Consider the following 14,977-nt stretch of genomic DNA (forward strand, 5'->3'; position numbering starts at 1 on the left):
ATAAATGTTCCTTCTGCAAGCCTCTTGTGGTTGAAGTATACCATCGTTATTAGTTACTGTATGCCATGCTCAACACATGGTAAAAAATAAAATCTTAGTCTCCGTTATCTCCTTGGCAATGGGACTCTAGAAACATGCCACTTTTGATAAAGCTTCAACCGGAAGTGGCTTTTCATAGGTTAAGAAAGCATTTTCACTAACCCATTTCCTAACCTTAACCCAATTCTCCTAACCTGCTGTGTTATCCTAACCCGTCTGCAAGTTTTCCTAACCTGCTACAAAAAAGGCACTTTCTGTCGCAGTGGCTTGTTTTTAGGGATTCTCTTGACAAAACATACGTTGAAAGACAAACAAAATGTGCAAAGTTCATATGTCCAGAAGATGCATGGTCATTTAAAGGCAGTCTATTTACTGACGGTAAGGAAGAGGAGCTTACCCAATTACTGTTACTATATGTGCCATGATTGAATTAAGTCACCAAACATTACCTGATGACAGAACTGGTAATTGTGTATATCTTAGTTGTCATGTATTGAATACGTTTGAAACGGGGACTTAAATTGACCTCTTAATTTCATTATATAAACCCCCTCACGAAGTGAAACTACCACAAGTTCTCATGTTTTCCCCCAAAGATGTTTGCTGTCAAAATCAGATCTGATGACTGAAAAAGGCCCGATGGGATTGTTAAATTGAGTGAATGGATTTTGAAGGCACTGGGTTTATTGGCATTGAAATATCAGTTTGACTGACTCAAATCCACTGTCCATCACTTATAATAGGTATTCGTTGTTCATAACATTCTAAATCAACAGCAGGCAAGCCATTAGCCCACAATGAACTACAAGTTCCTTAAGTGAGTGGCCAAAAATATTAATTTAGTAGGGCTGTGACCAGTATCACTGTTTTCAATAGGACAAATGTAAACACGAAGCAGACCAAACTATTTGGTCCTTTAAACCTGTATGTAACTAGTGTATGCTATAGCTTGGAAAATCAATACAACTCTGGATGACTGTTTTCAACATTAGGGCTGTTTTCCTAAAGTTAAATCTTCTTCATAATGTTCCTTAATCTTTGCTCAAGTCTCCAGCTCTTATGCTCCCTCCCTCTGGGACCTGTCCACAAGGGTGTCCCCGGTGCACCGTTGTTGAGCATCTTTGTCAACCCACATCTTTGCACTCCGCAGGGGGCCTCTGCCATAGTGGACCCTGCTCCCCCCCCCCCCCCCCCCATTGATACTGTGCAGCTGTTTCCAAATCCAGCCCTCGATTCGGATCCTCTTGCTAGTCCCTGGCCTAGTGGTCCATTGCGAAGGCGGCAGAATGTAGTTGTTCTCCAGATCTCCACCGGACTGGGTTTGAGAGCCATGATTATGAATGGGGGGACCATTCAGTTTGAATAGGGTCTCTACGCTGCTGTATAGAAAACCTAATCCCTAGTATTATCACTAACTGTATATGCTGGGTTTTCGGTGTAGGCTGTGAGGGGCCATTCATATGAATGCGATGTGGACACTACAGTGTCTATGTATTATGGCTCATTCAATGTTCACAATGTTGGTCCTGAATAGCTGCCCTGTAGAGCAATGCATATTTTATTGAATAGGATTTATTGATTTGTTTAAGCAGGGCTGTCCATAGAAAAATGTATTCAATTACATATGGTGCAATCTCTGTTTTCACCGGTCTGAGTAAATCAAAAGTGAGACAAATTATTTAATAAAATGCAAGCCTTTTATTATAGTTGATATAGTTTGTTTGGTCATTTAACAATACGTTTGTTTTACAATGAGGGTCCTATCTGAGCAGGGTGTGTGTCTGGGGGGGGGGGGGGGGGTGTCTCGCTCTCACTCTCTCTCTCTCACTCATGCATTCTCCCACTCACCTTCTCTCACATACATCTGCATTCCTCCTCTTTGCCCCCCCCTCCCCTCTTAATAATAAGCTCCAGTTTCGTTAAGCAGGTGTACTGTTCCATTCCAGGGAAACAAACCCCTTATGGGAGGGACTGGACCTCTCTCACCTTTCCTGCAGATGAGCTGTTCTACTGTATCCACCATGCTGGGATATCTACCTTAATCTCTTTTTAATGGTCCCAAGGAGGAGCCCGGTCTGCCAGGCCCTCTCAGTTGATGTTCTTTTGAGGTTGTAGTTAGTAGAAGGAAGGATTCAGCGTTGAAACTGATGTCGATTTGTCTTCTGGTTGAGAATGTTTGTGTTGGTTAATGTCTAATAAGAGCTTAGTGTTTTTAATATGATTTATTCAGCCCACTTTAATTTTGAATGCTTGTAATATATCATGGATGCATGGGTAACGGTTGTTGTATTATGTAGGACTGTTTAAAGGAGAGGATGTCTGTAAAAAAAAATTATAAAGACAGGAAACGCTGATTTACAGTTCTTGAGACAATTAGGGTATTACGTGCATGGGCTTTTTTCAGGGGTGAAAGCGTTGAAGTGAACTCAAATATTAAAGTAACATGTCATGTAAGAACATTTTTAAAAAGTAGTCTGCAGCTATAGTTTGATTATTGAAGTAAAATGAGTCGTTTTAAATGGAATTGTAAAAAGGCCTACTCTGTTTTAAGCCCAACTACTCTCTGCCGTTATGAATCATTATCAATAACCTTCCTATACAGTATATTTGAATGATATTGCACCCTTTTAAAAAAGCCGTTAAAAAAAAAATATATATCGTAATTTTATGCAAAAGCATATAAGAACCTTTTAATTTAGTTGTTGTAGGTTTACAAGATAAAACTGAAATCCTGAGCTTTATTTCATACAACTACTTTGATATTTCGCACTTCAAAATGTTTGCTAAATATTGGAAGGAAATCCCATATAAAGGCTATTGTTTAATTCATTCACTTGAAATGAACAAATACTGGCATAAATAGTTTTTCAATATGGTTGAGCAGGGTGACTGGCTGCACTTGATGTGTCCATAGCTTTACCAGACAGAAAAATAAAAGGTTAATGCATAGATAAGCAAATAATCTAATCCATGCGTTACCCCGTTTCAATTAATTAAATTCTTCTTTATAAAGAATGGTCACTACCCCCTGGCCCTGCAAGCTGAAGACCCTTAGTGTAATAAATGCTGAAATGCATTAAATGTAAATCAATCTGAGAACGAATCCTGTTCAGAGAGGGGGGACATTGCATTTGGGTAAGGGGACAAATGTAGAAAGGGATCCCTCCTAAAAAGCAGCTGTTTCCACAATCTTTTTTTGTGCCCGGTCACTCACCTTTTCACTATCTCTGCGTTCAAAACACCCCGTTCCATTTATAATCCATATATTTTCCATTTGAGTCCACATTCGCCAGAGCCCTACTTGCCCAGCTTTTCGGACCATCCCCTTATAGTTGTTGGGAAGAAAGGCGGAGTGCATGGGTGTCAAACTGTCCTCAAAACACCATGAACGATTGATTTGTAGCACTTTTCAGCCCCCTGACATTACTTGGAGAGGAACTGAATAGGAAACCCGCGAGCCGGGGACGGAATAAAGATGTTCTCTGCTGGAAGAGAAGGAGAACTGCTAAATTACCCCCAGTCCATCAAGCCCAAAAAATAGAGGAAAAAACAGAACTGTGGCTATTGAGAAGAAAGGGGCTGTATATACTCATCTAAATGCTGTCACAATATACTGAAGGGCTATGAACACCCATGAATATTAAACCGCTTACTTCAACAAGGGATAGAGAAGTGAACCAGCTTTGCATTGGGACAATGCGGTAAAGCACGTTAAGCTTGTTTCTATTCTGTAATTCCCGCACTACAACTCCCTGGAAGAAATTGTTTATTGCCGACCACATGAATACAGAATGCATGAGAAAGAACGTTTACGCAACTCCCAGACCCGATGACCTCATTTTGATGACAGACAAACGTTTAAACTAATTGTTGAACCAGTTTAAAGTTGACAGCGTTTTCATTCTGTTAAACGTGGGACTCAAACCCTGAATTGTCCTATTGGCCATTTGAATGGAATATGAAAACATGATTTTGACATGTTTAGCCGAATTTTATAGGAGACATTTGCTCTACGTTATGATATGTTATACATATTTCAATTGTATTAATAGGCCCTAAGTAACATAGCAATGTTGATTTTATATGTCGATTTGTATATTCGACTAAATCTAGTGCTAAACTGGCGACGAGGTTGTTTTTTTGGAATTAGTTTCATGGAAGGCGGTGTTGGACATCTCTAATGAAGAAAAATCGTATCTGGTTGGTGTGTGAAGGGTTTTGAATAATTGTCAGTGACTTAAACAAAATGTGTGATACTCCCCTAATTGATTTTTGTTCGTTGAGGCCTATTTACCATCGGATGCGCACAAAAACGTGCATGTGTGCAGTTAAGAGATAATCCGTTAATATTGCTGAGTAGCATTGGCTACTTGTCCGTCTCTCCATTTCACTCACTCACTCACTCACTCATTCAATTCAATTCTCTCTCTCTTTTCTCTCGCTCTCTCTCTCTCTCTCTCTCTTACACAGACACACACACACACACACACACACACACACACACACACACACACACACACACACACACACACACACACACACACACACACACCGTCTCTCTCTCTCTCTGAAAGGGGAGGACCGCCTAATAGAGGCGGCTTTTCTTCTGCTGGAGATGGTCTATACCATAAGGGGAGTGTCATTAATAGCTAATCAGAGAGGGGTCAGACCAGCCACATAGCCTACTGTATAAAGAGGACCCTCACTGAGAAAGGACGGAACATTTTCCAACCAGCCGTCTCACGGGAGGGAATATCCACTTTACATTTAGAGGCTTTCATATCTGACACGGTTTGCAGTAGTTTGCGAGATGGGCTCGGTATTACCCGCAGAGGCTTTAGCCCTAAAGTCTGTATTTAAATGTCAGAGTCGGTCCTTGTCTGACATTATCACGTCAGACATTCTGCACAGTTTCTTGTATGGAAGGTGGAGAAATGTGATCGGGGAGCATCTGATGGAGGATAGACAGAGTAGCATCAGTCCCAAGACAGCCTTCACAGCTGAGGTCCTCGCGCAGTCCTTCGCCGGAGGTAAGTTGCCCCTTTTGGAATTCTTCCAATAATTTCCAATAAAATCAGCCACGAGCCCAGGCCTGTTGCAATGTTTAACATCCTAATATTTGGACATTTGTTTTTGTAGTAATAATACCAAAGTGTGACAAATAATGAACTTTGAAATTGTACGTTTTATTTGACTATAACATTTACATTTTAGTAATTTAGCAGACGTTCTTATCTAGAGCGACTTCATTCATTCATCATAACATACAGTAGCTAGGTGGGGCAACCACATATCACAGGCATAGCAAATAGGCCTACACTTGTCCTCAATAAAGAAGCTATCAGCAAAGTCAGAGCTGGAAGGGGGGGGGGGGGGGGGGTCAAGTGCAAATGTTGGTTCAGGGAAGTTTTTCTTTTATTTGTATTTATTGGGGGTGGGTATTATTTAAGATACCATTTGAAGAGGTAGGGTTTCAGGTGTTTTCGGAAGATGGGCAGGGACTCTGCTGTCCTAGCTTCAGGGGGAAGCTTGTTCCAGCATTGGGGTGCCAGGACAGAGAAGAACTTGGACTGGGCTGAGCGGGAGCTGCCCTCACGAGTCTTACCTAAAACAAAAATAGCCTAGATTTACTTTTTTATTTCACAACTTCTGTCTGTTGTTAGCCTATGGCAAGAAAATGACCCCCTTGACAATAATTGACTAAAAAGTGTTAAAATAGACCTTTAGTTAGAATGTATTCAGCCAAATAACATTAGTCAGGTCTCATCATGCATGTCGTTGAGAGTGAACCAAAAAAGTGGGAACGTTCACTCCTCTGTTCTTCCCAAGGTCTCTGTGACTTTCTCATTAGGTCTACTGTTCTCCTGTATTTTCCTTCATTGGCCCTTTTATTTCCACGCATTTAACGCATTAACTAATTTAGCGCTTTGAGACCATGCATTTAGAAGCTTGTTAGGCGTGTAACTGTTGCTGACTGAAAGACGAAGGGTATTCAATTCATTTGGTTAACTTTGTGCTTGACCTGAGAAAGTTTCCACTTAAACCGAGGGGAGAGAAAGGTTCCCTTTCTTTGGTGTCCCGGATTTGATCCGGCATTCATCAATCTCCCGGCAGTCTATTTTCCTCCTTTGGCAGCTATGGGGCTCCGGCACTTTTCACTTTCTGTTCCCCAGATAATGCGCGGTGAAGGCTAAATCTATTGCCATTCATACCATGTCAACCATCTAATCGCCTTTCCATTTTTTTGTTTGAGAAATTCCTGGGGCTTTTAAACAAGTCCTCATTTAATTCAGCGCAAATGTATTGCTACAAAGTTCTTAAAGGATAATGAATTTGGAATTAGCCGTTTCTTTCAGTTGGACATAATGAATATCGCATCTGAAGCATGACCGATTGCTGGACCCTGAGCAATAGAAGACTATTTAACCTCTATTCAGGCCGTCTTTTCGCAGTTTTAAATACATTTTCTTTGATTCTGACATTAAATAATCCCAAGAGTTTTATTTTTTAACGTTTTGAATGAGAATGAAAATGCTTTCCGAGTTTTTTTTCTTTTCAACAAACTTTCAATTCATCAATTTAATCGAATTAAACGGTGGATAAGAAGTTGCTTAATATTTCATGACCAAAATAAGATGCAATCTATTTGCTGTGTTGGCAATTACAAAATGTTAAACACCTAATTCATGAGGAGCATAAACATTATTTAAGACCACCCCCTGTTTAAGATTTTCCAATTCATAAAGTTTTATCAAAAGGTTATCAAAGCATCATTTTTAGTGAATCTTTTATTCGAAATATATGTATTATATATATCAACCATTTTGCTTTTTGGCCTTTATTTAAAGGACATGCAATAATATTAGCACTAATGCACAATGTCTGACTTAAACCACTCCTATTCTCAATGTTTTTTAGGCAAATTGTTTAGCTTGGGTACTATTTCATACATTTCTCTTTCATGCATGGATAGATTGACGAAATTCACTGCTTTGATGAATTGTACACAGCAGTAAAATATCCTATTTTTCTCTTCCCTGCAGAGGTCCAGAAGCTCTCCAGCCTGGTGCTGCCCAGTGAGGTGATCATTGCCCAGAGCTCTATCCCTGGCGAGGGCCTGGGCATTTTCTCCAAGACCTGGATCAAGGCGGGCACAGAGATGGGTCCGTTCACTGGCAGGGTAATCTCCCCTGAGCACGTAGACCTGCTCAAGAACAACAACCTCATGTGGGAGGTGAGAATCAGCTGGGCAGCTATAGGGACTGATCTGCTTTCACAATTAGGCAGGGAATAATGGAAGCAAGACAGCAATGAATCTCTGTATATGTCATGTTTTTGTGGGGGAAGCACAGGTTTAAGGGGGGCATAATCTGTCTTGTTCACAAGCTGTATGTACAAGAAGCTATATGTTAACATTGTACCAGACTCTTAAGATCTTGCTGTTGTTCTTATAGGTGTTCAACGGGGACGGCACGGTGCGCTACTTCATTGATGCCAGCCAGGAGGACCATCGCAGCTGGATGACCTATATCAAGTGTGCACGCAACGAACAGGAGCAGAACCTGGAGGTGGTGCAGATCGGCAGCAGCATCTTCTACAGAGCTGCAGAGGTGAGAACCAAGCCAGATACTATCACTCCAAACTGACATGAAGCCTATGGCATGTCCAGGTTTTATGTTGTGGCTGAAATAATGACAAGTTCTGCAGTTAAGCCCATTCGTTTGTAGGCCTTCTTTGTTGGTGTCAAATCTATAGACTGACTGTAATTGAATTTCCCCTTGCCCATATAGAAGTAAGGGCAACCTATTGTCATCTGCTGAACAGCGCGACCTTCTGGCGTTCCCGGTACTCCTGTTCGTTCTGAACATTTTCCTTCTCCCGCTCTCTATAGACTATCCCTCCAGACCAGGAGCTGCTGGTGTGGTATGGAAACTCCCACAACACCTTCCTTGGTATTCCCGGCGTTCCCGGTACTGAGGAGCATCAGAGAAAGAGCCGGAATGGTGAGACCCTTGCCCCTCAGGCTACAGAGAGAGGGGGGGGGGGGGGGTTGATGACTATCAAAATCATTAAACAGACAAAGACTGGCATTTGGGCAGCCACTCATGACCTCTTTAGAGCTGGTTAATGTGGCTGTGGATAAACTGTATGGGCCTATTGAGTATTTAGAAAACCAGATAACAGGCTTCTTTATCTGTGGGGCCAGTGTTTATGGGCTCTGCTGCAGACAACAGATTTACATCACTCTTATTTATTGCAAAGTACTGAAAATACATTGATTCTATCCCATGTTAAATTCAACATTAGAAACGTCAGTCACATTAGTTTGTGAATCAAACAACTCAGTCACTCTGCTTCTCCTTTCCCCTGACAGAGGACTCTCACTCCTGTGACGGCTCTTTATCGTGCTCCCCCTCCTCCTCTTCTTCCCCGTCTGTGACCAGCCGCATGCGCTGCGTCATCTGCCACCGGGGCTTCAACTCTCGTAGCAACCTGCGCTCCCACATGCGCATCCACACCCTGGACAAGCCGTTCATCTGCCGCTTCTGCAACCGCCGCTTCAGCCAGTCGTCCACCTTGCGCAACCACGTGCGACTGCACACCGGAGAGCGCCCCTACAAGTGCCACGTGTGCCAGAGCGCCTACTCCCAACTGGCAGGGCTGCGGGCACACCAGAAGAGTGCCAGGCACAGACCAGGGGCGGCGGGCGCAGACACTGCCTCCCAAGTCTCACCTCCTCCCCCACCGATCAACAGGCTGTCCCAACACCAGGTCCCCCTGGTTCACCATATCCCCACCATGGTGCTATGATAGCAGAGAGGAGAGAGAGACACTTGCTAATACAAACTACACTTTACCCATGCACACCTGGGTCACAGGTTGCGCTCTCTCTCTCTCTCTCAGAGGATGGGCAGCCACTGTTTGCTCGTATGGCAGGCATTGCAATAACTTTGTGTTGTGCCAGAGAGTGTGATTGGGTGTATACCTGGTGGGTTGAACTGATGGTACAGACATTCTTAAATACTTTTTACTGGTTGCCTTATTTACAATCTAGTCTCCTTAGACTTACTGGATATTATGTTTGTAATTCTCACAAAAAAGGTCTCATGTAGAGGGTCAACTGTTAGTAGAGTCAACTGTTCTACTAGTGCCTGCTCAAAGAACCTGAACAAAGGACTGAATGTTGGTTTCAAGAGTATTTTGAGAGTAACTGTCCGTTTATCTTTGTTTGTATACTCAAAACAGTATTGCAAGGACGCAGGAGACCAAAGGAAATAGTTTTCTATTCTAGTCAATAATTCAATTGGTAAAGACAAGTACTCTGTATTTCAGATAATTATGTTTTACCATAACAGATTAAGTTTTTGGATGGTTCTGTCATGAATTCAACTACATCCTGTCATCTTAGCCCCACCAACTCAGGGAGAAGGTTGCTTGAATAGTAAAGTAGCAAAGGAGAATTCAAATGAAATATACAGTATGTAGAAATTGGAGAGCAGCAGTGTACATTCATTTCAGCCTTATCAAAAATTGACACTGTGTAATAGACACTTTATTTCTGTATATTCATGTAAAGCATTGTGTAATTCTGAACTGTATGTGAATGTAAATACATATGCGCTTTCCTTATATTCTAAATAAATAATGATATTAACAAGTCTGCATTGTGGTCTTTACTTTTGACCTTTTGGTAGCCTACTATGAAGCCTCCTAGCATGTTGGGAATGTTTATTAGCTGTGAAGGAAGCAATAAACAAACATTTAAAGCACACAAGCAGATACACTACATGACCAAAAGTATCTGGACACCTGCTTCAGACATCTCATTCCAAAATCATGGGCATGAATATGAAGTTGGTCCCCCCCTTGCTGCTATAACAGCCACCACTCTTCTGGGAAGGCTTTCCACTAGATGTTGGAACGTTGCTGAGAGGACTTGCTTCCATTCAGCCACATTAGTGATGTCGGACACTGATGTTGGGCAATTAGGCCTGGCTCGCAGTCGGCGTTCCAATTCATCCCAAAGGTGTTTGATGGGGTTGAGGTCAGGGCTCTGTGCAAGCCAGTCAAGTTCTTCCACACTGATCTCAACAAACCATTTCTGTAGGGACCTCACTTTGTGCACGGAGGCATTTTCATGTGGTTTTCGACTCTCTCTCTCTCTACCGCACCTGCTGTCTCAAATTCTGAATGCTCAGCTATGAAAAGCTGACATTTTGCACCCTCTACAACCACTGTGATTATTATTATTTGACCCTGCTGGTCATCTATGAATGTTTGAACATCTTGGCCATGTGCCGTTACAATCTCCACCCGGCACAGCCAGAAGAGGACTGGCCACCCCTCAGAGCCTGCTTCCTCTCCAGGTTTATTCCTAGGTTCCTGCCTTTCTAAGGAGTTTTTCCTAGCCACAGTGCTTCTACATCTGCATTGCTTGCTGTTTGGGGTTTTAGACTGGGTTTCTGTATAGCACTATGTGACATCGGCTTATGTAAAAAGGGATTTAGAAAAATATTTGATTGATTGATTGAAATAGGAAAGGGTCTTCCCCAAACTGTTGCCACAAAGTTGGAAGCACAGAATTGTCTAGAATGTCATTGTATGCTGTAGCATTAAGATTTCCCTTCACTTGAACTAAGGGGCTTAGTCGGAACTATTAAAAACAGCCCCAGACAATTATTCTTCCTTCACCAAACTTTACAGTTGGCACTATGCATTTGGGCAGGTAACGTTCTCCTGGCATCCGCCAGACCCAGATTTGTCTGTCGGACTGCCAGACGGTAAAGTGCGATTCATCACTGCAGAGGACGCGTTTCCACTGCTCCAGAGTCCAATGGCGTCGCGCTTTACACCACTCCAGCCAACGCTTGGCATTGCGCATGGTGATCTTAGGCTTGTGTCTAGCTGCTCGGCCATGGAAACCCATTTCATTGATCTCCTGGCGAACATTTCTTGTGCTGACGATTTTTTCAGAGGCAGTTTGGAACTCGGTAGTGAGTGTTGCAACCGAGGACAGATGATTTTTACGCTTTACACGGTTCAGCACTTGGCGGTCCCGTTCTGTGAGCTTTTGTGGCCTACCACTTCGCGTCTGAGCCGTTGTTGCTTCTAGACGTTTTCACTTCACAAAAACAGCACTTACAGTTGACCGGGGCAGTTGTAGCAGGGCAGAGATTTGATGAACTGACTTGTTGGAAAGGTGGCATCCTATAACAGTGCCATGTTGAAAGTCCCTGAGCTCTCCAGTAAGGCCATTCTACTGCCAATGTTTGTCTATGGAGATTGCATGGCTGTGTGCTGGTGCTGCTGAAATAGCTGAATCCACTAATTTAATGGGGTGTCCATATACTTTTGTATATACAGTGTATAATGGAGCAATAATAATATTTATTTGGGAGGACAGTAGCTCCTCCCCACTCCTCCGTGCACCTCTTAGCGAGGCAGTGATTTTCATCTTCCTCCCTGGGTCTCCTGCGAGAGGCAGGGACTCCCTGTGGACAGGTGTGTGTGTTGACTCCCTGGCAGTGTTGAGTCCCTGGTGAGGGGTGAATAAGACCTCATTCTCTACCTGGGCAACGTTAATTGTGATTTCCCTGTTCACATGTTGGAGGAACCTGAAGTGGAGGTTGCATGGACTGTGGATGAGGTGCATCTTGAGGGAGGCAATAGTGGGGAGCCACATCCAGCAGTGGCCACACCGGCACATCTCAGCACCATCCTCCTGGCGGACCTTAAATGGGGGTGAATGTCTTCATGTAGGTAGCTGGTCTTGAAGACGTGTGGTGTTTGGCCCCCGGATGTGAAACATCTTACCACTGCCATCCAACTCGAACTTGAATGGTTCAGACCCTGAAGGTAACAGACATCAGTTGAAAAGCAATGTCCACACAAAATATGTTAACCGCATTTTATGCTCTACATACAGTACCAGTCTAAAGTTTGGACACACCTACTCATTCCAGGGTTTTATTTTTTACTGTTTTCTACATTGTAGAATAATAGTGAAGACATCAAAATTATGAAATAACACATATGGAATCATGAAGTAACCAAAAAAGTGTTAAACAAATCAAGGTTTTGAGATTCTTCAAAGTAGCCACCCTTTGCCTTGATGACAGCTTTGCACATTCTTGGCATTCTCTCAACAAGCTTCACCTGGAATGCTTTTCTAACAGTCTTGAAGGTTGCTGAGCACACCTGTTCTTCCATGCTTCACGATGGGAACCACACATGCAGAGATCATCCGTTCACCTACTCTACATCTCACAAAGACACGGCGGTTGGAAACAAAAATATCAAATTTGGACTTATCAGACCAAAGGTCAGATTTCCACCAGTCTAATGTCCATTGCTTGTGTTTCTTGGCCCAAGCAAGTCTCTTCTTATTATTGTTGTCCTTTAGTAGTGGTTTCTTTGCAGCAATTCGACCACGAAGGCCTGATTCACAGAGTCTCCTCTGAACAGTTGATGTGTCTGTTACTTCAACTCTGTGAAGCATTTATTTGGGCTGCAATTTCTGAGGCAGGTAACTGTAATGAACTTGTCCTCTGCAGCAGAGGTAACTCTAGGTCTTCCTTTCCTGTGGCGGTCCTCATGAGAGCCAGTTTCATCATAGCACTTGATGGTTTTTGCTACTGCACTTGAAGAAACTTTCACAGTTCTTGAAATGTTCTGGATTGACTGACCTTCATGTCTTAAGGTAATGATGGTCTGTTGTTTCTCTTTGCTTATTTGAACTGTTCTTGCCATAATATGTACTTGGTCTTTTACCAAATTGGGCTATATTCTGTATACCACCCCTACCTTGTCACAACACAACTGGTTGGCTCTAACGCATTAAGAAGGAAAGAAATTCCACAATGTAACTTTTAACAAGGCACACCTGTTAATTGAAATGCATTCCAGGTGACTACCTCATGAAGCTGGTTGAAAGAATGCCAGGAGTGTGCAAAGCTGTCAAGGCAAACGGTAGCTACTTTGAAGAATCTCAAATATAAAATATATTTTGATTTGTTTAACACTTTTTTGGTTACTACATGATTCCATATGTGTTATTTCATATTTTTGATGTCTTCACTATTATTCTACAATGTAGAAAATAGTAAAAATAAAGAAAAACCCTTGAATGAGTAGGTGTGTACATATCAAAATGTGTATTCTTACCTGAGTGATTCCGTCTGGAGGTACGCTGGAGCCTTAGTCCCTCTTCAATCAGATAAGGCCTAGAGGCCTTGTGGCTTTGGAATGTCCTGGAGTGGATGGCACTGGCCTGAACAAGAGCCCTCGGCCTGGGCTCAGGTCTCCACCTCTCTATATAATATTATTCATTATGATTTAAAAGGCTAAACTGATCCAAGATCAGCACTCCTACTCTGAGATGCTTTGTGGATACGGGCACAGGACTCTCGCTTGGTCTCCAGACTCCAGAGCTCCCAACTGCAGCTGGAGCCAAACTCCATCAAGAGGAAGAAACTGTTAGACAGTGTAGAGAGAGGCACAATATGATCACACCAAACAGCAATACTGAAATCCACAAGATAAGTACAAATAATACAGACAGAATATTCCAACGAAATGATAACACAGCAAAAAGCCAAGATTTATCTGGGGTGTTCCCCATACTGGAGCCATGCTGAGGCATTGGGTCCAGTGTAGCAGTGACAGAGGTGCTGGAGACAGTAGCCTCAGCAGGGAGGCTGGCTGGGACAGAGGCTCCAGAGCAGCTGTGTTGGATAAATCTTCTCTCAGCCTCATTGCAAAATTTGTAGAATTGTATGAGATTAGCTATAAAACTGCAAATTGTTCTCTTTGCACGAAGGCAAAATGTGTACATTTGCAGGAAGTTGGCTCAAATTTCTGCAGGCCCACCCACCAACGAATTTCTGGCTACACTACTGCTCCAGAGACTCCATCAGGACTAGTAGGCCAGATTGGAGATTCTGTCTGACCTGTTAATGAATGGCAGACAAACATGCAATTAACAAACCAAAACATGTTTTACATTTTATATTCCTTTTCATTCAAAAATGTCTTACTGATCACTCTGACACTTACCTGTCTCAATCAGACGTTGCCAGTGTGTTTCGAGTTTTAACACCACCATGGCTTCCAGGTGGCCTTCATACACTACTCTCTCTGCCAGAGTTTTTGGTTTGAAGACATTGGAATTCATTTTACACGACTTAAGCCTACTTAGCAAAATTGTGTTATGAATGTAAATGTGTGTCTGCTGAAAAATCAGCATGTTTGGTTCTGTTTCCCTGGTTGAATCAACGTTGTCCACGTAATAAAAAAACAATATTAATCACTGTGATGACGTTGAATCAATGTGGAAAACTGATTGGGATTTGCAAAAGTCATCAACGTAAAGGAATTTCGTATTTTTTCACCCAACTTTTAACCAAGCCCTGCTGCCGTCAGATGGCGCTATAATTCCTGATGTGGTTTGACATTGGAGAATAACGTTGTTGTTGTTGATTTCACGTTGAAGTCACGTTTGTTGACTTCACCAAATGTAAATTAAAACTAGATTTGAAATGACGTCTGTGCCCAGCGGGAGACTATTCCACAGAACTAGAATGAGATTCTAGTTTATGGCGATAGTCATCAATGACAGTGACTGGGGTTAACATTGGTTTGGAAGAATACATACATTTATTGTTTAAATATATGATTTTGCGTTTGTATATTTATTGCCCTTTTTACACCTAATAATAATGAAAAATGCTGTAGGTGGGTTGAAGTACTGCTTCAAGTTCACCTGATGGCGCAAGAAACTAAAAATCATCTCCAGCGTCCTTACGTAAACAATGTTTTTTGCAAAGCCGTTTGAAATATTGTGAAATAAATTATAAAATGAATAAATGTCCAGAGGCATTATTTAGATTTTGTGGAAATCCGTATAGGTAAATTCCAATGAGTGGTAAATTCTGCAAGT

General features: G+C 42.3%; 1 protein-coding gene across 1 annotated transcript; it reads left to right on the top strand.

Moving 5' to 3' along the window:
- Positions 1–4,708: 4,708 nt before the first annotated feature.
- On the top strand, positions 4,709–9,697 carry LOC139543532 (PR domain zinc finger protein 12-like). Its single transcript, XM_071349699.1, has 5 exons — positions 4,709–5,069; positions 7,083–7,273; positions 7,494–7,649; positions 7,931–8,042; positions 8,414–9,697. Exons 1-5 carry the CDS (start codon positions 4,850–4,852, stop codon positions 8,848–8,850), a joined length of 1,116 nt encoding a protein of 371 aa, XP_071205800.1. The 5' UTR covers positions 4,709–4,849; the 3' UTR covers positions 8,851–9,697.
- The last annotated feature ends 5,280 nt before the right edge of the window (positions 9,698–14,977 follow it).

This window comes from Salvelinus alpinus, chromosome 18 (genome assembly GCF_045679555.1).
Source record: "Salvelinus alpinus chromosome 18, SLU_Salpinus.1, whole genome shotgun sequence".
Classification (NCBI taxonomy): Eukaryota; Metazoa; Chordata; class Actinopteri; order Salmoniformes; family Salmonidae; genus Salvelinus; species Salvelinus alpinus.